At 46.2% G+C, this 27,842-nt stretch overlaps 1 protein-coding gene across 5 annotated transcripts; it reads right to left on the bottom strand.

The window, feature by feature from the left end:
- Nucleotides 1–10,127: 10,127 nt before the first annotated feature.
- topaz1 (testis and ovary specific TOPAZ 1) lies at nt 10,128–26,856 on the bottom strand. Of its 5 annotated transcripts, none has more exons than XM_023976636.2 (21): nt 25,942–26,852; nt 25,216–25,623; nt 20,859–23,961; nt 20,709–20,776; nt 20,403–20,515; nt 20,051–20,100; nt 19,755–19,831; nt 19,578–19,642; nt 18,200–18,283; nt 17,845–17,908; nt 17,518–17,669; nt 16,415–16,504; nt 15,997–16,124; nt 15,412–15,472; nt 15,137–15,308; nt 14,146–14,252; nt 13,877–14,042; nt 13,619–13,771; nt 11,822–12,025; nt 11,526–11,709; nt 10,128–11,411 (listed from the first exon to the last, which is right to left on the bottom strand). In XM_023976636.2, the coding sequence occupies exons 1-21, from the start codon at nt 26,315–26,317 to the stop codon at nt 11,210–11,212; spliced, it is 6,027 nt and encodes a 2,008-aa protein (XP_023832404.1). In that variant the 5' UTR covers nt 26,318–26,852; the 3' UTR covers nt 10,128–11,209. The 5 variants fall into 5 exon arrangements, with proteins under 5 accessions (XP_023832404.1, XP_023832406.1, XP_023832407.1 ...); XM_023976638.2 differs by having other exon boundaries at nt 20,859–23,253; nt 25,942–26,850; XM_023976639.2 differs by lacking the exon at nt 25,216–25,623 and having other exon boundaries at nt 20,859–23,253; nt 25,942–26,849.
- Between the last annotated feature and the right edge of the window lie 986 nt (nt 26,857–27,842).

Here is a 27,842-nt window from a genome sequence, read left to right as displayed (position 1 = left end):
TTAAGTGGTCCGGTTCCGCCAAGGGAGCGCTTTATCCTCCAAGAAGCGTTTTACATCCGCCCCTATCCTTGTTACTCCTGACGTCACTAAACAATTCATCATGTCGAGGTTACCCTTCAGAGGTGGGCGTGGGAGCCATTCTGTCTCAGCGCTTCCATTCTGACGATAAGAGTCCATCCTTGCGCTTACTTTTCTCATCGCCTGTCGCCATCGGAACGCAACTATTGATGTGGGTAACCGCGAACTGCTCGCCATCCGCTTAGCCATAGGCGAATGGCGACAGTGGTTTGGAGGGGCGACCGTCCCTTTTGTCGTTGGACTGACCATAAAGAACCTCTGAGTACATCCGTCTTGCCAAACGACTTAATGCACGTCAAGCTTCGGCGTTGTTTTTCGCTCGTTTCGAGTTCTGATTTCCTATCGCCCGGAAATAAGAACACCAAGCCGATGCCTTACCCGTCTCTTTAGTTCTTCTGTGGCTTCTTACCGGACCCGAGGGATTCTCCCTGAAGGGCGTGTTGTCGGGTTGACTGTCTGGGAATGAAGACAGAGTAAAGCAAGCACTCACTCACACTGCGTCGCCGCGCGCTTGTCTAGTAACCTTCTGTTTCGTTCCTGTCTCTACTCGTCTGCTGGTTCTTCAGTTGGCTCACTCTGCCAAGTTAGCTGGCCACCCCGGCGTTCGGGTACGCTTGCTTCTATTCGCCAGCGGTTTTGGTGCCTACTCAGGAGCGGGACACGCGCCGTTTCGTGGCTGCTTGTTCGGACTGCGCGCAGACTAAGTCAGGTAACTCTCCTCCTGCCGGTCGTCTCAGACCGCTTCCCATTCCTTCTCGACCATGGTCTCACATCGCCTTAGCTTTATTACCGTCTGCCTTCGTCTGCGGGAAGACTGTGATTCTTACGGTTATCGATAGGTTCTCTAAGCGGCACATTTCATTCCCCTCGCTAAGCTTCCTTCCGCTAAGGAGACGGCACAAATCATCATTGAGAATGTGTTCAGAATTCATGGCCTCCCGTTAGACGCCGTTTCAGACAGAGGCCCGCAATTCACGTCACAGTTTTGGAGGGGTTCTGTCGTTTGATTGGTGCTTCCGTCAGTCTCTCTTCCGGGTTTCATCCCCAGTCTACGGTCAAGCAGAAAGGGCCAATCAGTCGATTGTCGCACTAATTACGCAGCCTTCGTTCGAAAAACCTGCTTCTGGCAGAACAGCTCCCCTGGCTGAGTACGCTCACAACTCGCTTCCTTCGTCTGCTACCGCTATCTCCGTTTCAGAGTAGTCTTGGGTACCAGCCTCCTCTGTTCTCGTCCCAGCTCGCCGAGTCCAGCGTTCCCTCCGTCAGCGCTTTGTGTCCAACGTTGTGAGCGCACCTGAGAGGTCAGGTCTCTGCACTTTGCCGTTACAGGCGCAGACTGTGAGAGCCGCAATAAAACGTAGGATTAAGAGTCCTAGGTAATGTCGCGGTCAGAGAGTGTGGCTTTCCACTCTACCTTCCCCTTACGACAGCCTCTCGCAAGTTGACTCCGGTTCATTGGTCCGTTCCGTGTCTCTCAGGTCGTCAATCCTGTCGCTGTGCGACCTGCTTCTTCCGCACATCTTCGTCGCGTCCACCCTGTCTTCCATGTCTCCTGTGTCAAGCCTTTTCTTCGCGCCCCCCCGTTCTCTTCCCTCCCCCCCGTCCTTGTCGAGGGCGCACCTATTTACAAGGTACGAAGATCATACATGCGTTCTCGGACGTGGTCAACAGTACTTAGTGGATTGGAGGTTACGGTCCTGAGGAGAGAGTTGGTTCATCTCGGGACGTGCTGGACCGTTCGTTGATTGATGATTCCTTCGTTGCCGCCAGGGTTCCTCCTCTGAGTCGCCAGGAGGCGCTCGTGAGTGGGGTACCTTCATGTTTTGTCATTGATCATTGTCTTTCCCTGGCTTCCCTCTGTGTATTAGGTTCTTTCCTCTTTCTGTCCCTCTCTCTCCCCTCCCTCTCTCCCTCTCTCGCTCTCTCTCTCTTATTCCGTTCCTGCTCCCAGCTGTTTCTCATTCTCCTAAACTACCTCATTTACTCTTTCACACCTGTCCCCTATTTACCTCTGATTAGAGTCCCTATTTCTCCCTCTGTTTTCCGCTTCTGTCCTGTCGGATTCTGTTTGATGTTTGCTTTCTGTGTCCGTGTCCGCCCTGTTCGTGTTTTTGTCTTCTTCAGATGCTGCGTGAGCAGGTGTCTATGTAGCTAACCTGCTGCCTTCCTGAAGCGACCTGCCAGTCGTGTGGTTCTCCATCGTTCCTTCTCTACATACAGACGGAATTATTTCCTGTTTTGGATTTACCTAATTGATAATATCCAGGAGAATTATTGTTTGTTTAAGACTGGAATAAAGACTCTGTTTCTATTACGTCGCTTTTGGGTCCTCATTCACCAGCATAACAGTGTGTTCCCCAAAACTATTGGTCCCAGTTCCATTTCTGTTGCTAAACCCATTCCCCAAAACTCTTGGACCCAGTTAAATTTCTGTTCCTTGACCCTTTCCCTTCCCATAGTTCCTTCAACATGCACAGACAGACATGAAATGACTGGATTAGGGCGAGGCCAGACTGGTATACAACGGATATGTAACCATCCGGATATGGGACGGATATGTAACCCAAAGCCTATTCCTCCTTTGGCTGCCTATCCTTCCAGTTCTCTGCTGCCAATGACTGGAACGAATTGCAAAAATCACTGAAGCTGGAGACTCATATCTCCCTCACTAACTTTAAACATCAGCTGTCAGAGCAGCTCACAGATCTTGCACGTGTACATAGCCCATCTGTAAATAGCCCATCCAACTACCTCATTCCCATATTGTAATTTTTTTTCTTCTCCTTTGCACACCAGTATCTCTACTTGCACATTCATCTTCTGCACATCTACCATTCCAGTGTTAATGCTAAATTGTAATTACTTCGCCACTACGGCCTATTTATTGCCTTACCTCCCTAATCTTACTTCATTTGCACACACTGTATATAGATTTTTTCTATTGTGTTATTGACTGTACGTTTGTTTATTCCATGTGTAACTCTGTGTTGTTGTTTGTGTTGCACTGCTTTGCTTTATCTTGGCCAGGTCGCAGTTGTAAATAAGAACTTGTTCTCAACTGGCCTACCTGGTTAAATAAAGGTGAAATAAAAACATTTAAGAAATCCTAGACCGTTTGCTCTGCTACCGCACGGCAAGCGGTACCGATGCACAAAGGCTGGAACCAACATCGACTCCGCACTGATAGGCTACCCCGTGTATATATATAATCGTTACTCATTGTGTATTTATTATTCCGTGTTATTACTTTTCTATTATTTCAAAAAAAAAATCTGTATCGTTGGGAAGGGTCCGAAAGCGTTTCACTGTTAATGTACACCTGTTGTTTACAAAACATGTGACGAATAAAATGTGATTTGATCTGTTTAGCCAATTAGAAAAGAGGCCATTTTATGTCTCACACTCCACACGAGCACGGACCAAAATTCCTCCGTTCTAATTTGGTGTCCGTTCTCCACGCGTCAGTCTCGTCTCGCATCAGTCTTAAGAGTACCTCTCTAATGAGCGAACATCAAGCCAGCTCCAAATATTTTCTATGTAGGCATTGGCAGAGGACGCACTCCCTCTAGTGGAGCTTAGGTAGCATTACCAGCTAAACGTAAATATAATAGTTATACCACTTAGCAGGCGATTTTATCTTTACATTTACATTTTAGTCATGTAGCAGACGCTCTTATCCAGAGCGACTTCAAGTTAGTGCATTCATCTTTAGATAGCTAGGTGGGACAACCACATAGCACAGGCATAGAAAGTGCATTTACATCAGTAATGTAGCTATCAGCAGAATCAGAGCTAGAAAGGGGGTTGGGGGTCAAGTGCAAGTGCTGTTTATTAATTATTATTATTAATTATTAATTTTTTTGGTGGGGGTTCGAGGTGAGGAGGAGGATTACTTAAGATACTCTTTGAATAGGTAGGGTTTCAGATGTTTTCAGAAGATGGGCAGGGACTGCTGTCCTAGCTTAAGGGGGAAGCTGGTTCCACCATTGGGTTGCTAGGACAGAGAAGAGCTTGGACTGGGCTGAGCGGGAGCTGCCCTCCCGTAGGGGTGAGAGGACCAAGAGACCTGAGGAGGCAGAACGGAGTCCTCGGGTTGGGGTGTAGGGTTTGAGCATAGCCTGAAGGTAGGGAGGGGCAGTTCCTCTTGCTATTCCGTAGGTAAGCACCATGGTCTTGTAGTGGATGCAAGCTTCAACTGGAAGCTAGTGGAGTGTGCGGAGGAGTGGGGTGACATGAGAGAACTTGGGAAGGTTGAAAACCAGGCGGGCTGCTGTGTTCTGGATAAGTTGCAGCGGTTTGATGGCACAAGCGGGTAGCCCAGCCAACAGCGAGTTGCAGTAGTACAGATGGGAGAACAAGTGCCTGGATTAAGACCTGCACCGCTTCCTGTGTGAGATAGGATCGTACTCTATGGATGTTGTAGAGCATGAACCTGCAGGAGCGGGTCACTGCTTTGATGTTTGCAGAGAACGACAGGGTGTTGTCCAGGGTCACACCAAGATTCTTTGCAGTCTGGGAGGGCGACACTGGAGTTGTCAACCATAATGGAGAGGTGTTTGAGTGGGCAGGCCTTCCCCTGGAGGAAGAGCAGTTCCGTCTTGTCGAGGTTGAGCTTGAGGTGGTGGGCCGACATCCAAGTTGATATATCTCCCAGGCACGTTGCCACCTGGGTGTCAGAAGGGGGGGAAGGAGAAAAGTAGTTGAGTGTCATCCGCATTGCAATGATAGGAGAGACCTTGTGAGGATATGACGGGTCCGAGTGACTTGGTGTATAGCAAGGAGAGTAAAAGGCCTAGAACCGAGCCCTGGGGGACACCAGTAGGGAGAGTACGTGGTGCAGACACTCTCCATGTCACCTGGTGGGAGCGTCCTGCCAGGTAGGATGCAATCAAAGAGTGTGCATTGCCTGAGACACCCATCCCTGAGAGGGTGGACAGGAGGATCTGATGGTTCACGGTGTCAACGGCAGCGGATAGATCTAGTAGGATGAGAACAGAAGAGAGAGAGTCAGCTTTGGCTTTGCAGAGAGCCTCCATAACACAGAGAAGAGCAGTCGCGGTTGAGTGACCAGTCTTGAAGCCTGACTGGTTAAGAAGATTGTTCTGAGAGAGTTTAGTTCTCCATTTTCACTCAGCTGCCCGCAGCCCTGTTCTGTAAGCGGGCAATGAGTCACTCAGCCACGGAGCAGCAGGGGAAGGCTGAGCCGGCCGGGAGGAAAGGGGACATTGCGAGTCATAGGATGCGGAAAGGGATGAGAGTAGAGTCGAAGAGGTAGAATCAGGAGAAAGCACGGAGTAGGATTTAGCAGAATGGAGAGATGATAGGATAGAAGAGGAGAGAGTAGTGGGAGAGAGAGAGTGAAGATTGTGACGGCACATGACCATCTGGGTAGGGGCTGAGTGGTTAGGGTTGGAGGAAAGGGAGACAGAAAAGGAAACAAAGTAGTGATCAGAGACCTGGAGGGGGGTTTCAGTGAGATTAGTAGGCGAGCAGACTCTAGTAAAGATGAGGTCAAGTGTATTGCCTGCCTTGTGAGTTGGAGGGGATTGGGAAAGGGTGAGGTCAAAAGAGTTAAGGAGGGGAAAGAGAGAGTTGGAAATAAATTAATTGAAGGCAGATGTCGGAAGGCTGAAGTCGCCAAGTACGAAGAGTGGTGAGCCATCGTCAGGAAGTGAGCTTATCAAGGTGTCAAGCTCATTGAGAAACTCTCCAAGGGCACCTGGTGGGCGATAGATGACAATAATATTAAGCTTGATTGGACAGGTGACAATGACAGCATGGAATTCAAATGAGGAGATGGACAGGTGAGAGAGAGAGAAAATAGAAAATCTCCACTTAGAAGAAATGAGTAGACCTGTGCCACCACCGTGACGGCCAGATGCTCTTGGACTATGAGATAAAGCATAGTCAGATGAAGAAAGAGCAGCAGGAGTAGCAGTGTTCTCTGGGGTGATCCATGTCTCAGTCAGGACCAAAAAGTCAAGGGACTGAAGGGCAGCATAGGCTGAGATGAACTCAGCGTTCTTCACCGCAGATCGGCAGTTCCAACCCGGAATTCCACATGGGTTGTGCGCAGTGTACACTAAATTAGAAGGGTTGCAGCCAAGGGGTGGGGAGCGTCTGTAAAGCCTACGCGGAGAGGTGTGAATATGTACAGACAACACACACATAGTTGACAAAGCTACAAAATAGCAAAATTAGATCATCTGTAAATAACTAGGTAAGATACTCAAGTGAGAGTGGTGTGGAGTCTCCCTCGAATAATTCCGCAGAACTCTCTTTGTTTCGGCTATGGCCTTAGTTTTGCGTCAAAACCGCCGCTGACACAACCTCCACTAGGAAACCATTCTAGATTCTACCTCTTCGACCCTACTCTCATCCCTTTCCGCATCCTATTGCTATTGCTCAATGTCCCCTTGACAATAATTGCTAATTGCTAATTGCCTAGCAGAGGTGGAGAGCACACTATCAACAACTATCTGCAAATTCTGAGCAGTCAGCAGTTCACACACCAAGCAGTTCACACACCAAGCAGTTCACACACCAAGCAGGCCACTGGGAAGACAGGCAGCACTTAAAGTAGATAGCCCTAGCTAGCAAAAAGACAGTACTAGACCACAACAGATAAAGACAAAAGAGAAATTATACACACCTGGAGATATCAGGAGTCATCTAGCCATAGACTAGTAGTACAGTAATAATAATAATAATACATGGGAATTTCAATGACCCAAAGTTGCTTTACAGTTATAGAAATGCAAAACAAAACATCAGACTAAACAAGACATGAATAAAGAGATGGGTGGGCTCAAAGAAGGGAAAGAGTGTGATGTATCAGTGTATGGGGAGGGGAGGGTTGGGATTTGGATATGAACCCGGTTTAGGGTAAGGGGTAGGGTAAGACTCCGTAGTCTGTAATGGTTTGCAAGCCCTGCCACATCCGTTGAGCGTCAGAGCCGGTGTAGTACGACTCGATCTTAGTCCTGTATTGATGCTTTGCCTGTTCGATGGTTCGTCGGAGGGCATAGGGGCATTTCTTATAAGCTTCTGGGTTAGAGTCCCTCTCCTTGAAAGCGGCAGCTCTAGCCTTTAGCTCAGTGCGAATGTTGCCTGTAATCCATGGCTTCTGGTTGGGGTATGTACGTACGGTCATTGTGGGGACAACGTCATCGATGCACTTATTGATGAAGCCAATGACAGATCTGGTGTGCTCCTCAATGCCATCGGAGGAATCCCGGAACATATTCCAGTCTGTGCTAGCAAAACAGTCCTGTAGCTTAGCACCTGCTTCCTCTGACCACTTTTAAATTGATCTAGTCACTGGTGCTTCCTGCTTTAATTTTTGCTTGTAAGCAGGAATCAGGAGGATAGAATTATGGTCAGATTTGCCAAATGGAGTGCGAGGGAGAACTTTGTATGCGTCTCTGTGTGTGGAGTATAGGTGGTCCAGAGTTCTTTTTCCTCTGGTTGCACTTTTAACATGCTGATAGAAATTTGGTAAAACAGATTTAAGTTTCCCTGCATTAAAGTCCCCGGCTACTAGGAGCGCCGCCTCTGGGTGAGCGTTTTCTTGTTTGCTTATGGCGGAATACAGCTCATTCAATGCTGTCTTAGTGCCAGCCTCTGACTGTGGTGGTATGTAAACGGCTACAAATAATACAGATGAAAACTCTCTTGGTAGGTAGTGTGGTCTACAGCTCATCATGAGATACTCTACCTCAGCCTCAAGACTTCCTTAGATATCGTGCACCAGCTGTTGTTTGCAAAAATACATAGACCGCCGCCCCTTGTCTTACCAGACGCCGCTGTTCTATCCTGCCGGTACATCGTATAACCAGCCAGCTGTATGTTGATATTGTCGTTGTTCTGCCGCGACTCCGTGAAGCATAAGATATTACAGTTTTTTATGTCCTGTTGGTAGTTTAATCTTCCGCGTAACTCGTCGATTTTATTCTCCAAAGATTGCACGTTTGCTAGCAGAATGGAGGGAAGTAGGGGTTTATTCAATCGCCTACACATTCTCAGTAGGCAGCCCGACCTTCGACCCCTCTTTTACCGACTCCTCTTCACGCAGATAACAGTATCGGGGCCTGTTCCCGAGGAAGCAGAATATCCTTCGCATCGGGCTCGTCAGAGCCATGAAAGGAAGAAAAGGATTCTGCTAGTCTGTGGTGAGTAATCGCAGTCCTGATGTCTAGAATTTATTTTCGGTCATAAGAGACGGTAGCGGCAACATTATGTACAAAATAAGTAAAAAAATAAGTTACAAACAACACAAATAAATGAACAAAAAACACAACCGGCTGGGGGCACGTAAAACGTGTGCCTTCTTCTCCGGCGCCATGTTAACCATATTTGTTCATCAAAAATTGTGGATAACTCACCACAGGTTAATGAGAAAGGTGTGCTTGAAAGGATGGACATAACTCTGCAATGTTGGGTTGTATTGGAGAGAGTCTGAGTATTAAATCATTTTCCACACACAGTCTGTGCCTGTATTTAGTTATCATGCTCATGAGGGTCGAGCATGTCACAGTCTGTGACCACCAAAGTCCATTTGATGTTACAAAGTTGTCCAGTACTTAAAAAATATCCTCTCATGTTGTCCTGGTTTCCAGTGGCTGGCAGAAGAGGATGTCTTCCTTAATCGACCCCCCCATAAACATAACGGACATGTACAAAGAGCTGTGCCAGGTCTGCCAACTCATATATGCTGTAACGCATAGAATTCACTGGCTTGTATGCAAAGCAGTAATTGTTTCAAAACATCTCCTGCCATGTCACTGATGCGTCGTGAAACAGTGTTGTTTGATGAAAGCATTGCCTGTAGTTTTTTAGTCCTTTTCCCCCAGCATTGTCCCAGCCATATTCACGGAAGCAGGAAGAATGAAGTCCTTAACAATAGTATGGGGCTTGCCTGTCCTAGCCACTCGGTAGCTCATCATATAAAACACTTCTAGCCTCCTCTTATTAATGGTATCTGTTGCTTTTATACATGTCTTACAACTCAAAAGTCATCTTTATTCTCGCTCAAAAAACTCCTGTGGCTTATTTTTCAAATTGTCATGTTTCGTTTCTAAATGTCTGCACAAGAGTGAAGGTTTCCCGTGAGAGAGTAACAGTAAATGTGATTGGATGCTAAATATTTGACTAGGCTACCTGTATTTGACATTGTGTTGTTATTTCCATGAATTGTATTTTTGGCAGTGAAATGAGGCTACTCAGGCGAGAAAAAAACCTCACCCAAATGTATAGCCCCATTGGAAAATATAAATGGACTGTTTGAAAATGTAAAAAAAACTTATTTTTTTATTTTTTTTAAAAATGTGAATCACATTTTTATTTGGCGTACCCCTGACAGCATTGCACCCCCGTTTGGGAATAACTGTTGTAATCAATGCATTGGGAGACAGGGACTTGGTGTGGGTGAGGAGTCAGGCTGCAGTGTTTTGAACCATATGGAGCTGGAAAGAGATCTGTGTCATTGGCATAGCATTGGAAGTCAAGGTTTAAGTGACAGAGGGTTTGACCAAGAGGGAGGATGTAGATGAAGAGTAAGGGAACCAGCACAGAGCCCTGGGGGATACCCAATATAACTGCAGCGGAGTCTGAGGTGTAGCCATTGAGGGAGATGTAGTGGGTCTGTTTTGTGAGGTATGATTGTAGGCAGGAGCAGTCAGAGCACATACACAGATTATCCCTGCAAGGGTTAAACCCACGATTTTGGCATTGCTAGCTCCTTTCCCCTTATCAACTGAGCCACATCTTGCCTGACGACTCACCCTGAATTGAATTCTGCTGCTCTATTAAAGATTGCAACATACATTCAGTGATTGGCTCATCTCTAACAAAGAGTATCAAAATTGATAAGGTCGTCATGTAGGCTGGCTCAACCCGTCAGTTTCTGGGACCAATCAAAGCAGTCAGAATATGTTCGCATTCTAGGCAAAACCAGACTCCTCGTGGACATCAGTTTGGCTAGAGTGATATGGATGGGTAGCCAGGCAAGAGCCACACAAACACATTATTGTTACACACAAAAACAGAAGTCAGTCAGTAGTAGTTTATTTTTCCTTTAAGAAATACAAAATAAGACTGAAACTAAATAGCTTCTAGACTGTTGTTCCAGAAAAACAATGTGTTTTACACAACCAAACATACCTACAGTAGAAGATGCTGAAATACTGTTCATCGCTAGAACCGGCGATAGACTTAGAACAGAGAACCAAGTTCTCGACAATCACTTTAAAGCACGAGAAGAATAGAATGATATAGCACTGGAAAAGGAAACAAATAGGAATGTAAAGAAATCAGGAAGGTCGTAAACACTGATGTGATTCCAGCTAGGACCATTAGGTTAACTGGGATCAAAATGTCTGTTTGATATGATCTCACTGATTTTGAGACAGAGTTTTGGGACACGCTTTCTTTCTTTACAATAATATAGTACTGTTGTGAATTTATTCCATTAAAATGTAGCATGACAGAGCTGACTGACAAAAAAACAAACATTTTAGGCTTTTAAATCTGCTTAGAAACAAATGTTAAGGAAAATAAACATTTTCTGAAACAAACCTTGTAGTCAAGTATGAATGGTATCCAGTTCAAAACCGACATTCTTTAATCTTTTTTTTCTTTCTTACAAAACAGTAAAATCTAGCTTCACAAATGTTCAAGTGACTCAAATATGCAACAAAAAAGTGTTTAAAGAACATCAAGCTAAAATTAGAGAACTTTCAAATAAACCACATTTTCAAAACAAAATCTAGTCAAAGCCAAACAAACTTGGAAAGTTTTGTACTTCCTCTCCTCCATTCAACATCTCCTTTAAATTAAAACAATTTACAATGAAAAACTCAACATACAATAAAGTTTTGTAAAAAACAAACAATTATATGCAGTTCTGATAGTCTTTTCTTGATACAAATCCCTTGATCAGATTAGCCTGTAAAGTCTAGATGCTGTAGGTTAAAGTTTGAAGAGTGTCACACACACGGCCATGGAAGTGTTCAGTACAACCTTTTCCTGTTCCAAACCTTCCTGGTATTCCCAGAAAGAATATTGGATTGGAACATTGGTCGTTATTCCCAGGATGGGAACTTCGGTCAGTATTCCTGGGACGCTTTTATTCCTAGGAATGTGTCCAGACCTCATTGGCCCAGGTGTGGTTGTGTCGGAGCCAGCGGCGTGCGGTGTGTGTGTCGACCGTGAACAGCTGTTCCTGACAGGAGTTGACCGCTGTATAGTGGACGGTCAGTTTAGGGTTGGGGACGATCGCTGCAGAGAGGAGGCGACTGCCTGCCGCCAAGTACTCACTCTCACTGTCTCCTGTTCTGTAGAGGGAGAGAAAACCATTAGTATGTATAGTCAACTGCCAGTACTAGACACTCACTTTCAGTCTCCAGTCCTAAAGGAAAACGCATTTATGCGTGCCAACACACACACACCTCTTGAGTGTGATGATGATGGACTGTGGTGTGCCTGTTGTGTTGAGGATGGTTGTAGTGTTGAGGGTGAGGACCATCTCAAAGGCCAGAGCTATCTCCATCTCCCCCAGGGAACAGGGAACGGTCAGTGCCAGAGAGCCTGGCACGGACTTCACACCAGGGTAATAGCCTAGACACAGGGCCTCTGAAACACACACACACACACGCTGCTCTCAAACTACAGTGTTTCCTAATAAAAAATACCAATCTTATTTTTGATAGATAAAACATGGTTATCTAGTACGTAATAGACTCACGTTTGAAGAGAGCTCTAGCCCGAAGCCAGATGTTTTGCTTGCCCAGTTTGTGCAGCAGAGTGTGCAGCAGAGGAGGGTCCACAGCCAGGCTCTTAGACAACATGAAACCCAGCGTGTCTGAGGCCACAGTCACAGTCTGTCTGTCGACACATGACTTGAGGTGACTGTTGAACAGACAGCCGTATATGGAGATGTCTGCTAGGTCTGGGAGAGGGTCACACACACACGGTTGGTAACGTCATAAATAAATGTGCAACTCACTGGTACCTCTTGGGCCAGATACACTACCGGTCAAAAGTTTTAGAACACCTACTCAGTCAAGGGTTTTTATTTTTTACATTGTAGAATAAAGATATCAAAACTATGAAATAACACATGTAATCATGTAGTAACCAAAAAACAAGAAGTGTTAAATCAAAATATATTTTATTTTTGAGATTCTTCAAAGTAGCCACCCTTTGCCTTGATGACAGCTTTGCACACTTGGCATTCGCTCAACCAGCTTCATGAGGTAGTCACCTGGAATGCATTTCAATTAACAGGTGTGCCTTCTTAAAAGTTAATTTGTGGAATTTATTTCCTTAATGCGTTTGAGCCAATCACTTGTGTTGTGACAAGGTAGGGGTGGTATACAGAAGATAGCTCTACTTGGTAAAAGTCCAAGTAAGCAAAGAGAAAATGACAGTCCATTACTAAGACATGAACGTCAGTCAATATGAAAAATTTCAAGAACTTTGAAAGTGCAGACGCAAAAACCATCAAGCGCTATGAAGAAACTGGCTCTCATGAGGACCGCCACAAGAATGGAAGACCCAGAGTTACTTCTGCTGCAGAGGACAAGTTCATTAGAGTTACCAGCCTCAGAATTTGCAGCCCAAATAAATGTGTCAGAGTTCAAGTAACAGACAACATGAACTAGTTCAGAGGAGACGGTGTCAAATTGCTGCAAAGAAACCACTACTAAAGGACACCAATAAGAAGAGACTTGCTTGGTCCAAGAAACACGAGCAATGGACATTAGACCGGTGGATATTTTTCCTTTGGTCTGGAGTCCTAATAGGAGATTTTTGGTGCCAACTGCCAAAAAAGATGCGGTGTGGGTGAACGGATGATCTCTGCATGTGTATTTCCCACCGTAAAGCATGGAGGAGGTGTGGGGGTGCTCTGCTGGTGACACTGATTTATTTGGGTTTAGTGGGACTATAGTTTTTTTCCCTTCCACAGGACAATGACCCAACACACCTTCAGGCTGTGTAAGGGCAAATTGACCAAGATTATTATTATTTTATTTTTTATTATTTCACCTTTATTTAACCAGGTAGGCTAGTGGAGAACAAGTTCTCATTTACAACTGCAACCTGGCCAAGATAAAGGAGTGATGGTGCTGCATCAGATGACCTGGCCTCCACAATCTCTCGACCTCAACCCAATTGAGATGGTTTTGGATGAGTTAGACCGCAGAGTGAAGGAAAAGCAGCCAACAAGTTCTCAGCATATGTGGGCACTCCTTCAAGACTGTTGGAAAAGCATTCCAGGTGAAGCTGGTTGAGAGAATGCCAAGAGTGCAAAGCTGTCAAGGCAAAGGGTGGCTATTTGAAGAATGTCAAATATATTTAGATTTTTAAAACACTTATTTGGTTACTAGATGATTCCATATGTATTATTTCATAGTTTTGATGTCTTCACTATTATTCTACAACGTAGAAAATAGTCAAAATAAAAACCCTTGAATGAGTAGGTGTTCTAAAACTTTTTACCAGTAGTGTAGGTTGGTGAGACAGTTGGGTGTGTGTGTACCTGCAGGTTCCTTAAGACCAGGCAGGTTAGTGAGGACCTCCAGTGTGTCTCTGTGGGATGTTATCTCAGCCAGTCGAACCAGAACCGTTGTTCTCTCTGCTACGTCCTCCACCGAACACGGCCACACACACGAACTCAGGAACCACTCGTTATCTACAAAACACACCAGAGGTCTGAAATATCAAACACACGCCTTGGTTGTGTGTGTGTGTTACATGTTTAACTTGGAGTGTGAGTGTGAGACAGTGCATTCGTTACCTCGGAGTGTGTTGAGTGCCCCCTCTACACTGTCGCTCCTAAGGAAGAGTTCTGTAGCTATTGTGATCAGGTGACAGCGAGAAGCTCCATCCTCGTTACCGAACAGTCCCTTCAGAGTGGAGTAGTTTACCTTTAACCTGGATAACACATCCACCAGCCTCCGGCCCTTCACACACACAGAGAGAACACATACACACCAATATTACAGACCACATCAGCTACACCAGCCTTTGATCCAGAGTGTGAGAGAAACACACACACACAGTTACCTTGGCCCATTGTTGTGTCTTGTGGTATCTGAACATCAGAGAGACTCCTATTCTCCCCAGGAAGCTCTTGATCAGACCATCCTCCCAGTCCTCTGTCTCCTGGTACACTGGAACAGAGAAGAAAACTAACTACTGAAGAAAAATATAAAAACGCAACAATTAACAATTTTACTGAGTTACAGTTCATTAGGAAATCAGTCAATTGAAATCATTACATTAGGCCCTAATCTATGGATTTCACATGACTGGGAAGGGGCACAGCCATTGGTTGGCATAGGCCCACCCACAAGGGAGCCAGGCCCAGCCAATCAGAATAAGTTTTCCCCCACAAAAGGGCTTTTTCCTTAGTTTCATCAGCTGTCCAGGTGGCTGGTCTCAGACGATCCCGCAGGTGAAGAAGCCGGATGTGGAGGTCCTGGGCTGGCGTGGTTACTCGTGGTCTGTGGTTGTGAGACCAGTTGGACGTACTGGAAAATCTCTAAAACGACGTTGGAGGCAGCTTATATAGAGAAATAAACATTCAATTCTATGGCAACAGCTCTGGTAGACATTCCTTCAGTCAGCATGACAATTGCATGCACCCTCAAAACTTGAGACATCTGTGGCATTGTGCCCTGTTAAAATTGCACATTTTAAAGTGGCCTTTTATTGTCCCCAGCACAAGGTACACCTGTGTAATGATCATGCATTTTAATCAGCTTCTTGAAATGCCACACCTGTCAGGTGGATGGATTATCTTCTCCTATGACAAATGTTCACTAACAGGGATGTAATGTTCACACCAAGTGGAGAAATCAATTTTTTGTGCATTTGGAACATTTCTGGGATCTTTTATTTCTGCTCATGAAAGCACTGCGTGTTGTGTTTATATTTTTGTTCAGTATAATATCATCCCAAGCCTAGGTCTCCTGGTACACTGGAACAGAGACAACTAATACATCCTTATTCATTATCAATAGTCAAAGACCTGTCTGTCTCTGTAGTGTCTCACCTGTCTCAGTGAAGGAGGCGAAGGGCAGGGCCAGTCTGTCTTTGTCCCCCTCGAGCAGCGCTATGGCAACGCAGCCGCTGAAGTGCTGTAAGTCGACAAGACTTCTGTGGGAGTGGCATATAGAGCGGAAGACTACACCCAACCTCCCCCAGTCCTCCTGCTGGGAACACAACTAGAGGGAGGGAGGGAGGGAAAGGAAGGAGAGAGAAATGTGCCAAAATGATTACATTTAGATCAAACAAGCAACAGAACTAGGAGAGAGAAAAATACTTCACCTCCACGAGAGCATGGGCCAGACTCAGCGCTTCAGGAGTGGGCGCTTCAGTGTTCATCGACCTGGAGTGATGGACAAGTCAAACAGCGAATCGACCAACACCAATGACAAGATAAAACCTGGGCTGCGTTCAGTACGAAAAAACGATGTGCAATGTTAAAATCCACAGAAACGGTACTGTACGACCAAGTTCAATAACAGTATGATTATATGGTGGCCTAGAGATTGTGTAATGCACGAGTTTTGCAATTTCTAATGGCCACACCCATATTGATCAGCCTAGCATCCTGTCCAGAGGGTGTACTTGTACAACAAGCGGTCTCATGCTACAGAAACAGGAGATCTTGCGACACCTCGCCACACCCCACCAAACATGCCTCAAAGGCTTTTGAAGAACGGTGCACACCGTTTTGGGGAAACGTCGCGTTCAGTACAAACCATCACACAACGTAGTAAACGTTAAATCGAACTGAACGCACCCATGGGTTTCTCAGCCAGCTCCTAAAACAGGCTTGGGTTGCCAGGTACAGGACTGACCCGACAGTGTGTGTAAGATGTATGTGAAGTGTGTGTAAGATAGACTCACCTGTGGTTGCCAGGTTTAGTTGTGTAATTCTCAGGTGAGTCTGCTGGGTGGTATTGTGGCGACTGAAGGAACATGTGTAGGACACGCTCACATTGGTCCACATTTAACCCCAAGCCTGCATCCACCATCTGAACTCACACCATTTAGATCAGCAGGGTCACACTCTTTACTTAAAACAAATAAAACTGACAAACAACAAGTCAGCTTCAGTGCACACACACCAGAGGAGGCTGGTGGGAGGTGCTATAGGAGGAAAGGCTCATTGTAATGGCTGGAATAAATGGAATGACGTCAAACAAGGTTTCTATATGTTTGATAACATTCAATTTATTCCATTCCAGCCATTACAATGAGCCTTTCCTCCCTATAGCTTATCACACAATCCTCCACTGACAAACAGACACATACACCTTAGTACCTTAGAGGTGAGTTGAATGAGTTCAGGTAAGACGGATTGGTCTTTCTCTCCCACATAGTCAAACAGAGCCAGGAGAAACGCTGGACTGGGCTAGATGGGGGAGAGGGACAGTCAAATAATACCCGTTTGCTTTGCTGACCACTAGGGGTGTAATGGTACACGTATTCGTACTGAACCGTTCCTGCACAGGGACCTTGGTTCGCACACGAATGAATATATAAAAACAATCTACTAAAACACTAGGCCTATAGGCTATGCCTACGCTGCATTGTATGCCATTGCCTCAAGTAACTGAGCTGAAAAACATTTGTAGGGCATTCTGTTAAAAGCCTATACGCACATAATAGAAATTATAATCTTAACTGGCACATTCCTTTTGTGAAGCGCTGCCGGGAACTAGTACTGTACGCTGGCGAGTGGTGGGGGTCGATCCTCCATCATAGTTTAAATCTCCAGTTTGTGAACATTTTGGCTTCACAGTAGATTACAACGGCGATGGACAGAGAGTTGCTGATAAAACATTAACAGTATGTCACCACTGCTCAACGCGAATAGCCTATTCAGAGTGGCGCGTGTAGCTTGTCGGTCAATCACAAGTCATCAAAACAGCACTATAGTCAGAGCCTCCGCGTGCAGCAAAGCAAGTAAGGAGATGATGTAATCAAAGGAAATTGTTGACTTAAATGAAACTATTATGCTACAAACGACCAAGAGTCAACAGGTAGGCAGCTACTTAATCTAAATGGAGGTGTTATTTGTAACTGTAGGACAGGGAGAAAGCACATGCAGCCTCAATTAGCCTAGCTAGCTAAATTAGCCAACTTGCTTTCTCAGTTTGATGCAGCCAAAACAGGTACTACTTAATCATATTGGATGATAAATAAGCTCAGTTATTTTACTAGCTTGACTCACCTTGGTTGGTTGCTCTCCCTCCTCCTCGCTCCCTGTGTCACTCACAGTACACACACAGCAAGGCCCCTCCGTCGCCTGCTAGAGCATGTCTCCCTCGCACATTACCACCTCTGGTTATTAAAGTAGCTAAAAAAATATACTTTTCTGCTGCTTCCCTCAATAAAATCAGTGTAGTTTGTGTGTGTTCGTACCAGTATGTTGTGGGCGGTGCTGACGTGCAGCACCGTGATGATGTCAGACAGAAAGCCAGCTTTGAGCAGAGCGGCCAGGAGAGAATTCAGGACCAGAGGGGTGTGGTAGACTCCTGGAGGACTGAACTGGTAGTACGACGTAAACACTGACACTGAAGGGAGATGGACGGAGGTGTGAAAGGAGAGAGAAGGGACACGGACTGTAAGCAAGAGCAGGACAGTGAAGCGTGTCAAAGAACGATCCATCTGTGTTGTTCATGCATCTACCTCAGTCAGATATGTCTGAGGAGCAATCAGCACTACAATTTAATCAAAACACACACTAACCTGCCCTCTGCAGACAGACAGGGTTGGAAGACCTGACGAACCTCAGCACCGTCTCCACACAGAACTAGAAGAAAATAAAACGCATTAAATAGTCAAGACATAACACTCAGCAATCTTGACATGGAAAGAATTCACAAGTCAACCAATGGACACCATCATATCCATTAATCCTTCCAGTTGGCATGAACATTACTATTAAAGCTCAAGTTCTTAATCACAAGCAGAGGGTGCTCTTACATCAGCAGTGCTACCAATTTGGACTACAGCACAATTTATTTTCCATAGCTAAATGTTTTTGCTACGGTGCACCATAATGAAGATGACCCAGGTGGTTATGGAGGCAGTAGCAGCCTACCTTCTCGTCTCCTCTCTTGGGCACATGGAGGAACCAACAGGTCTTATGGAAACAGTCCGACATGCTGAAATAGTACTTGCAATACTGAGGGAGGACGGGAATGGAGCAGAGCAGGAGGGAATGGAGGAGAGGGAGGAAGGGAATGGAGGAGAGCAGGAGGGAATGGAGCAGAGGGAGGAAGGAATAGAGGAGAGCAGGAGGGAATGGAGGAGAGAGGGAATGGAGCAGAGGGAGGAAGGGAATAGAGGAGAGCAGGAGGGAATGGAGGAGAGCAGGAGGGGAATGACGGCGGGCGAGGATAGGGGAATGGAGCAGAGCAGGAGGAATGGAGGGAGATAGGGAATGGAGCAGGAGCAGGAGGAATGGGGGAGAGGAGGAGGGAATGGGCAGAGCAGAGAGAATGGAGAGAGGAGGAAGGGAATGGAGGAGAGCAGGAGGAATGGAGGAGAGAGGGAATGGAGGAGAGAGGAATGGAGCAGAGGGAGGAAGGGAAATAGAGGAAGCAGGAGGGAATAAGGAGAGGGAGGAAGGGAATGGAGCAGAGGGAGGAGGGAATGGAGGAGAAGAGGGAATGGAGGAGAGGGAGGAAGGGAATGGAGGAGAGCAGGAGGGAATGGAGGGAGAGCGGGAATGGGAGGAGAAGGGAGGAAGGGAATAGAGGAGAGCAGGAGGGAATGGAGGAGAGAGGGAATGGAGCAGAGGGAGGAAGGGAATGGAGGAGAGAGGAATGAGGGGAGAGAGGGAATGGAGGAGAGGGAGGAAGGGAATAGAGGAGAGCAGGAGGGAATGGAGGAGAGAGGGAATGGAGCAGAGGGAGGAAGGGAATGGAGGAGAGAGGGAATGGAGCAGAGGGAGGAAGGGAATAGAGGAGAGCAGGAGGGAATGGAGGAGAGAGGGAATGGAGCAGATGGAGGAAGGGAATGGGAAAGGGAGGAAGGAATGGAGGAGAGGAGGAAGGGAATGGAGGAGAAGGGAATGGAGGAGAGGGAGGAAGGGAATGGAGGAGAGGAGGAAGGAATGGAGGAGAGAGGGAATGGAGCAGAGGGAGGAGGAATGAGGAGAGGGAGGAAGGGAAAGGAGGAGAGGGAGGAAGGAAGAGGGAGGAGAGGGAGGAAGGGAATAAGGAGGGAGAGGAGAAGGAATGGAGGAGAGGAGAAGCGAAGGAGGAGAGGGAGGAAGGGAATGGAGGAGAGGGGGAATGGAGCAGAGGGGGAATGGAGCAGAGGGAGGAAGGGAATGGAGGAGAGAAGGAGGGAATGGAGGAGAGAGGGAATTCATCAAATCTGGGGGGGGTTTTATGGATAACTAGGACAATTCATAAAAGTATATTTGTATAAAGACAAATATGAGAAGTAGTTTTATTATGAGAGGTAGTTACACTGTCAAATTGTCTTTGAGGGCCGGTGTCTGCTGCCGCTGGGTCTTTACATGAGGTTGTATGTCCTATGGAACACCACATGAATCAGTTCTCTCTGCCTTCTCAACGGCTTCACATCAAAGCTGTACAGATACAAGTTTTCATTATATATCGTGGATGTTGTGTTTTCCCCCTCACCATTGCACCAGGAGTCTCCAGTCATCAGATAAGGCAGTGTGCTCTTAAATGAGTTCAGAGACTGGATGGCCTTGGCCCTGCAACACAACTTAATCATCATTCTCCTTCAACTCTGAACCATCATCGCCACCACTACCCTTCTCAACCATCATCATCATCTCTGATAGAAGTGCAGTGGTATGAAAGGAATGAAGTCTTGATGAACAGTATTATTGCAGAAAGAGCAGTAGAGGTGTAGTGTTGGTTGGAGTAGGCCTACATGGTGTATTGTGTTAGTCAGTGTAACAGTCATATACCTCTCAGAGATCTCTGCCTTCATTGGCCTGTAGTTGTAGTCAGTTCCACCCTGCTCAAACACACAATACAGCAATGTCACAATTGTACTTATTCAAAAGCAGTTTTTTTCCTGAATTGACCCCAATCATGGTTTATGCTATGAGCATCTCTCCCTCTGCATATATAGATCTGTAAATTGTAGATCCTCACCGTACTGCAAGTCAGCTTATACTACATATTCTGTATGCTGTCTATGTGGCTGTAAGCTGTTAGTACAATGTCTATTGCTGGCAGCACCTATTCACTGAGTCAAATTCTGGGTATTGGTAAATGTACTTGGTGAATAAAGTGATTTTGATGCTATGAGCTGACCTGGTCTGGATGTAACGCGTGGACAGTAGGGGGCCAGCTGTTGCTGTGGACCAGGGCAGGCTTAGGGTTGGAGCTGGCTACAGGTCTCCAAGATCGTCCTGCATTCTCCTCATCTAAACACAAAACACACATTACAACAGGTTTACACTATCATCTCATTTTAAAAAGGTAATTATTGACCGACAAAGAGATTTATCAGAATTTCACACTAGTTGGTTTTCAGTCTTTCCATAGTTTATATTGTGTGTGTGTGCGTGTACACACACACACACACACACTTCTATTGACCCTTTCAGAGGCACAAACCTTTAAAGTGGATAATTCTTCTCTGGTCGGTCTTAGAACCAGGAGGCCCATCTGTACCCGTGGTGGAGCTATAAGACAAAACAGAGAGAGAGCATTTTCAAAGTCCTGTATAAGAGGTAGCTAACAAATTCTAACTTAAAACGATCATACCTTTTCTCAGTGGCCCATGAGGGACCTGCACCCGTGAGTAGTAGGGCTCTCCCTGCCCCAATGGTGGTCCTGGCTCTAGCGGCCCTTTGTCCCCTGGTTGACCCCCGCATGGGGTCACGGTCCTGAGGCAAGCTGCCAAACAGCTCTGGGTCATCCAGGAGAACATCCACAAGCAGGATGTCCTGCTCGTAGGCTGTGAACTCATCCAAGAGGTCAGCTTTGGGGTCACTATCCAGCTTGACCTTTGACCCTGCCCTGACTTCTACTTCCTGGTGTTGAGTGTGTGACCCGGAAGAGGAAGGAGTGCCGGCTTCCTGGTTCTCAGACGTGACCTTAGTACAGGAGGTGGACTGATTATGATGATCGACATCTTTATCAGTACAGGGCTGGGTTCTAACAGGCTCTAGTGTCCCATCTCCAGAAGACTGCGATTGCCCCTCTTCACCACATGTACCATCATCTTCATCAGTGGAGGTTGCCTGGGCCTGTGTTCCAACATCTACTGCACTGGACAACTTCTCTTTCTGATCTACAAAGTCATCGTCCTCTTCTGAGTAGCTCTGTGTCTGCAGCATCAGGCGTGTTATGCACAGCATTGGTGTTTGACCTCCAAGAATCCCAGGGGCGAGGTTACTGATCGTGGCCACCACAGCCTCTCTCTCTTTGGGCTTGCCGAGCGACAAGCCCCCCTGTGTGCTCTTCTGCTCTGGACGCTGCTGCTCCTGCTTCTCTGGACTGGAGGACTCACTGCCTGGTAAAACCAAAACCTTCAGTTCTCCACTCGCAGTCACCTCTCCTTTTATTTCATCTCCCTCTCTTCTCTGCACCTCCACTCCCTCTGCCTTTCTTTTTTCTTGAGGCAGAAGTGAGGAGCTGGATGAGAGAAAGGAGGATTCAGCTGAAAGACAGGAGAAATCTGGTGGAAGAGGGGATGACTCTGCTGAGTGAAAGGAGTCTGAGTGAGACGTGTCTGTCTTACTGTCCACAGCTGACGGGGAGGAGGTTGCATTGAACATAGCCTCAGCTTCATCCTTCCTCCGAGGGGAGGAGGGAGTAGGAAAGGAGGAGGGAGTAGGAGAGGAGGGTGGTGGGGATGTCTCTATGTTTTGGGATGCAGATGAGAACAGAAGAAAGGCGGCGGTGGCTGTGTCTATGTCACTACCGAGGCCTATAGGAGGGGGGGTGGAGGCTGTCTCACCGCCGCCACTGACTTTAGGTGGAGGGAAGGTTGAAACAGAGTCAGTTTTGGGTGGAGAGAGGCAAGAAACGGTGTCTGTGTCAGTTTGAGAAAGGCTGGAGGAAACAGAAAAAACTGTATCAGTTTCACTGTGGTTTTTGGGTGGGGTGAGGAGGGTGGAGATGGTGGGAGCTTTAGGTGGAGGGGAGATGGAAGCTTTGTTGCGATGGAGACCCCTAGTTCTGAGTTGGGACTTTGGCTTCTTGTGACACAGGGGGTGGAATGGGTACACCTTGCTTGAAGTGTCAGGAGAGAGTGAACACTGGGTCACGCTCTCATCCTCTTCTCCTCCTCCTATTCCATTGCTCATGTCTTTCTCTTCCATCATATTTCCCTCTCCCTCTTCTACATCTCCCTTCATCCCATTCCTATGAGCATAGACCTGGTAGCTTGTCTGTGGAGTGTATTCAGAGACTGTACAGTGAGAGGTGAGAACTCTGGTTCTCTCGGCCCTCACCAGTGAGTCTCCATATCCGTTCATCAAGGCTCCATTAACACAGCCCGCAGCTGATGACTCAGACTCCCCTGGAGTTGTCAGTGGTCCATTAGCGTTGAGAACTGATGATGTCACAGGGAGTGACTGTGCAGAATCAGGTTTGGGGAAGGGCCAGGAGAGGTAGGTGCGTGCACAGGACAGGTGCAGCCTCTTCATGTAGGCCACCACTCTACGACAGGAGAACAGGTCTTGCTCCTCAGTGTCACTGTCAGAGGGGGAGTCTACCCCCACTCCGTTCTCCACGGACCAGGGAGACAGCATCCCGTTGGCAGGGGACTCCAGTGACTTGTCACCTCCCCCAGGCCCAACCCTCCAGCCTCCATCCTGTGTCATCAACTGGTGTGATCTCACAGGAGCATCTGTAGCGTTGCTATGACTACGACTGACATGACTTGTGTGAAAATGCGGCGGGATGTCACATGGCATCTCCGACCACGTCCGACTGTCTTCGAGGGAAGCCATAGCTATCCCAGGCTCCAGTTCTGGTTCGCTTGGACTAGATTGTTTTTGCTCCATTATGTCTCCGTGGACATAACCCAATCTCATCCGCTTAGCAACTGGCTTTCCTGTTTCTATGTCATCACTTCCTGTTCCAGAGTCTTCAAGAATGCCTCTGTCATGCGTTCCAGCCCCGCTTGACCCCCTGCTCACCTGCTGCTTACCTAGTGAGAGACAAGCAAAACCATTGGTGGAGGCTTCAGACATCCCGCCCGCCGAGGCAGCGAGAGATGCAGAACGATTTGACTCAGTCAATCCGTGCGCCCCCGTGTGCATGCACTGGTGAATTTCAGTCGGCGTCAGAAGCTGACCATTCTTCCCACACTGAGAACAGTGATACGACTTCTTTCTACTAAGGCGCTCCCCAATCGTCTCAAGCCCATGGCTCCCTCCGCTGCGACAACTAGGCCCTAACAGACTAACTTCGCTCCGATAGTCCCACTTGAAACAATGCACTACTTTGGAAGTCAGGAGCTGGGCCGGCAGCAGGCAGGAAAAGCCCCCAACCGAGACGTCACATACTTGAGCTACATCGCAGAGCTTGACCTTGGGGTACCTCCCTATCCAGATCACCAGCTTCTTGGGGGCCTTAATGGTGGAGGTGAAATTCTTCCTGGTTTTAACCCTGACCTTAGGCTGCTCAAGCCCCACTACTCTGCTGAGGACGCTGGCCCTGCCTCTGCCTGTCACTCCAACTCCTACTGGCTCAACCCTGGTCAGCTTCCTTCTCTTAGGGGGTGTGTATTTAATTTCTCCACACAGGGCGCAGCACAAGGATTTGACCACTCTCCTGACTGACCGCTGTGGACAGGATGGCGAGCTGACAGGGTGTTTGGGGCGATGGCGTGTAACAATGGGACTCCTATCAATATCTGGAAGCGGAGATGAACACCGTCAGTTGATCTAAGTTATTTTAAGCTGACTATGGGTGTATCTCAATAGTTTCAACTGGCTTCCTCTCCTTGACTCCTCTCCTTCATTTAACCTCACTAGAATATTGGACCGCCTACCAGGGAAAGGCCAACACTTGTACATTTTTTTGACATCAGTGCAAATGAAGGGAAGGAGACGAGGGGGGGAAAGGAGATGAGGGGAGGAAGTCAATTACCACTATTGAGTTGCAACTTATAAGCTAAGTAGTCTGAAAATGCATCTACTTCAACCAATGACATATAAACCCTGGATTGCTGATGCTATGTATTAGCCATTGAGGGGCTTTTAAGCAACCGGTTGGCCATATTGGCACTCCAGGAAAAGCAGTCCTCCATAGGAATGAATGGAATTCTATATTACTTAAATTAATTTCAAGGACAAAATTACATGTATTTAAGTATTTTTGTTGTAGTGGGGACAGTAAGATTAGCACTCTAAAATATATATTTTTTAAATAAATGTTGTTTTGTTTTTATGTTTAGCTCACATAATATAATTTAAAAGTATGCATTAAGGTGTAATAGAATAAACGTATCAGAAACGTAGACATTGTAGAGTTGTGCCAAGATGGCTGCACGGTGGCTTCAATACAGCGCCTCCTGTCAGTCATCCAGGGTTTATACACAGACTTCAACTCAATTTACCATAAATAACGTGGAGATTAATTGGAATCTAGCGTACATCAGTTACAATCAATTGAAATCAGGCTCAAGCGCTATAACTTTATAACTAGATCGCTTTTCATGGGTTGATCAAAGCTGAATTACCAATACAGACTTCTCAATGCATTACTGCAAATTCATACAACTTTAAAGCTATCTAGTCAGTTAGCCATGTGAAATAAATGCCCGCTAGTCATCAACTGTCTCCTGGCAAGCAAGAAATGCAGACTGCGTGGAGCACAGCATTCATAATGTAATTTTGGTCGACAAGGTAACAGACATTTCAGAAGCAACAGCAAACTGAGCTTGCCTCAACAGTGACGTTTCATTCATTGCCACGTTGCTGCAAGTGGAGTTAGCGCCAGAGTGAGCGGTACTGATTACAAGCCAGCTAGCTAGCTTAAATGCTAGTGGGCTAGCTACCTATACCTAGCATGTTGAGGCAGGCTAGCTTGCATACGAAACCAGTCAATCACATTATCGATGCAGTGCTCCATTCAATACGATACAATTGTAAAAAATGTATCTTACTTGAAATCCCATTAAGTAGGGAGAGTGCCTTTTTTACGGCGTGGCCAGCATCCCCTTCCGTAGATTCTGCACCTCCTCGTTCTGTCCCTGCACTTGCAGCGGACGTTGCAGATTGTAAATTCTCAACTTCAAACTTTCCTTCCCTCCCTTGCGCTTTCGCAAGTTTCAAAGCAGCACTCACCGGGTTATTGGTTCTTTTTCGTGACTGAGCTGGAGACTGCTCTTCAACCGCCTTGACTGACTCTAAACAAGAGACGTTCCTCTTGCGCTCTATTGATCGTGTTCTTCTCAGCACAGATTTTCTAGTTTTCTTGGCCAATGTCGCTGGGGGCATGCCAGCAGCAACATCTCGAGTATTGACAGCTGCACCGCACGCTCTCACTCTGGACTTCACCGATAGGTCGCTCTCTATGTAATAAGAAACGCGCCTAGAGTTTTTACCCTTGGAAATTGCTTGGTTAAAAGTATTGATTTTATCAGTCAGTTCGTAGGAGCCCTCACTGCCAAAGGACACCGCGAACTGCAGCCTGCAACATAGTTATTTCTTATGCCCCGCTGTCACCCTATTCGGCCTAGTTGCAGATTTACTTCTTGTGTGAGGTCCCCTGACTTTAGCCTGGACATATTTGCTTGTAGTATATGGCCCATCTACTTTCACCTCAAAGTAATTCCCAGTGCTCAAATGCCCATTGTATTTAAAATAATTTATCTTGGACAACTCCATACCTTCACATTCAGTCAATGGTGGTGACCTCTGTTCCCCACTGTCTGCTGGCACCGCAGTTGTTTTTCCGACAGCTGTCTCACTCGCAAGGTGCCCCTTTTCTGTCCCCAAGTATGGGGGGAAATTATGATTTTCGGATTTCAAAACTGAGGATTCAGTGATCCCCAAAACAAAATCATCCTTCGTTTTCAATTCGCTGTTTTGTGAAGAGCATTCCAGAGTTTTCCTGATGCGGTTAGGATCGCCATGTGTCTCGCCGGTTGGCGAGTACAACACTTTGAATGGCCGTCTCCGTCTGGGCACGATTGGCAGTCCATTATTGCCTTCAACTTTCAGTACGCTTCGATTTAATTTTACCCTCCCTGTAGATGGGAGCATGGTCGCATTTCAGAGCTATTTTATCAGCGAACACGAAAAATATTTTATTTGCACCGTTTTTTCTTTACTTTTTGTCTGTCAATGCGTTATTAAGAGTTTGATAAACCTTGCTGAAAAAATCTGTTCAAAAGCTAACTTTGAAAGAAAAAATGTAAACCAAAATTGTCACTTCCCACGAATAAAATAAACGTATGTTTAACTTAGGCCACGGGAAATACCATGCATGGGCTATAAGTATTTGTCGGATGATAAATAAATAACACAAATTCAGACGCTGGCTAGTAGGCGAAAATCGCTCCATTCAATTTCGATGCAAATTCAGAATTAGAAGGACTAAGTGATAAGAATGTCACCGAAATTAGTAGTCCTACACGATTTGTTTAGAGAAATTATTCTTATAAACAACTCTGGTTTTAAACGTTCACGTTAATTGAAAATGTTATGTAGAGCCTGTCCAGGCTAGCTCTCCCTGCCTCATTTCCCATTTAAATCACACCTGTTGCAGTGAGCTTGATGCTATCCTACTGGGCATGCGCATATCCACGAACGTCCGACATCGCTCTAATTTCATTTGTTGTCAAATTTACATCAATTTTCTTAGATACTGTAGCCTAGGCTACATTTTTAATTTAGTCTATCATATCTAAGAAAGTCAAACCTAATGAATAATTCAACATATAGGCTATGAGTTTGAACGCTGACATGCTGACCAGACCGGACACGTCGCGTGCGCGAGAGTCGCAAAATAAATGTAGAAATCCATGTTATTCAATTATTGCGCCAAAGAGCGTCTGCGACGCCAAGGGCTAAAATAGAAGTCTATTTCTGACGCAGATTGCGCTGAAAGTCCTGCCTCTCCAATCTCCTCATTGGTTTATAGAAGCAGGTACCCACGTGCCATCTCCTCATTGGTTATACCCACGTGGGTGATTGAAAGACGAACTTTGTTGTGGGTTGTCGTGGTAATACAATGAAAGTTTAGATGYGATMACCATAWAARTTCAAAGATGAAAAAGCCTGGAAGGAGGAGAGATGACTAGAAACGATTCGGTTGGCCGTTTTATGTGTGGATTAATTGTCGGAGTAGAGGTCCTTGTGCATTTCAGGTAAAATAACAACTCAATGTTTATATCCCAGGACAAATTAGCTAGCAACAGCAAGCTAGCTAAGTAGGACAAATTAGCTAGCAACAGCAAGCTAGCTAAATAGGACAAATTAGCTAGCAACAGCAAGCTAGCTAAATAGGACAAATTAGCTAGCAACAGCTAGCTAAATAGGACAAATTAACGTTAGCTAGCAAGTGCAAGCTAGCTTTCTAAATTGCCATACATGTTTAATGCTTTTCGACCTGTCCCCAAATTAATGTAATTGGTTCAGAGTTTGTTTTGATATTTTAACCTGCGTGTCGTGATCGCGTTTGGTGTGGGGGGGGCAAAATAAATGTATGCACGATAGCGCACGATGGCGCACGCGCGCAGCCGGTTTGGGTTCCGTGTGAGCATGATCCCATTATTGTTGATCCCAA

This window comes from Salvelinus sp. IW2-2015, linkage group LG31 (genome assembly GCF_002910315.2).
Source record: "Salvelinus sp. IW2-2015 linkage group LG31, ASM291031v2, whole genome shotgun sequence".
NCBI lineage: Eukaryota > Metazoa > Chordata > Actinopteri > Salmoniformes > Salmonidae > Salvelinus > Salvelinus sp. IW2-2015.
This window is presented reverse-complemented; position numbering and strand designations above follow the sequence as displayed.

What these genes read in the sequence shown, in the direction of transcription:
- topaz1 (XM_023976636.2), bottom strand. Translation starts at nt 26,317, where the DNA reads ATGCTCCCATCTACAGGGAGGGTAAAATTAAATCGAAGCGTACTGAAA. An exon ending in AAGGCAGAGATCTCTGAGAG is followed by an intron (nt 19,832 to 20,050) that starts GTATATGACTGT and finishes GTTGTGTTGCAG; the next exon opens with GGCCAAGGCCATCCAGTCTC. An exon ending in GGCTAGAGCTCTCTTCAAAC is followed by an intron (nt 11,710 to 11,821) that starts GTGAGTCTATTA and finishes TGTGTGTTTCAG; the next exon opens with AGGCCCTGTGTCTAGGCTAT.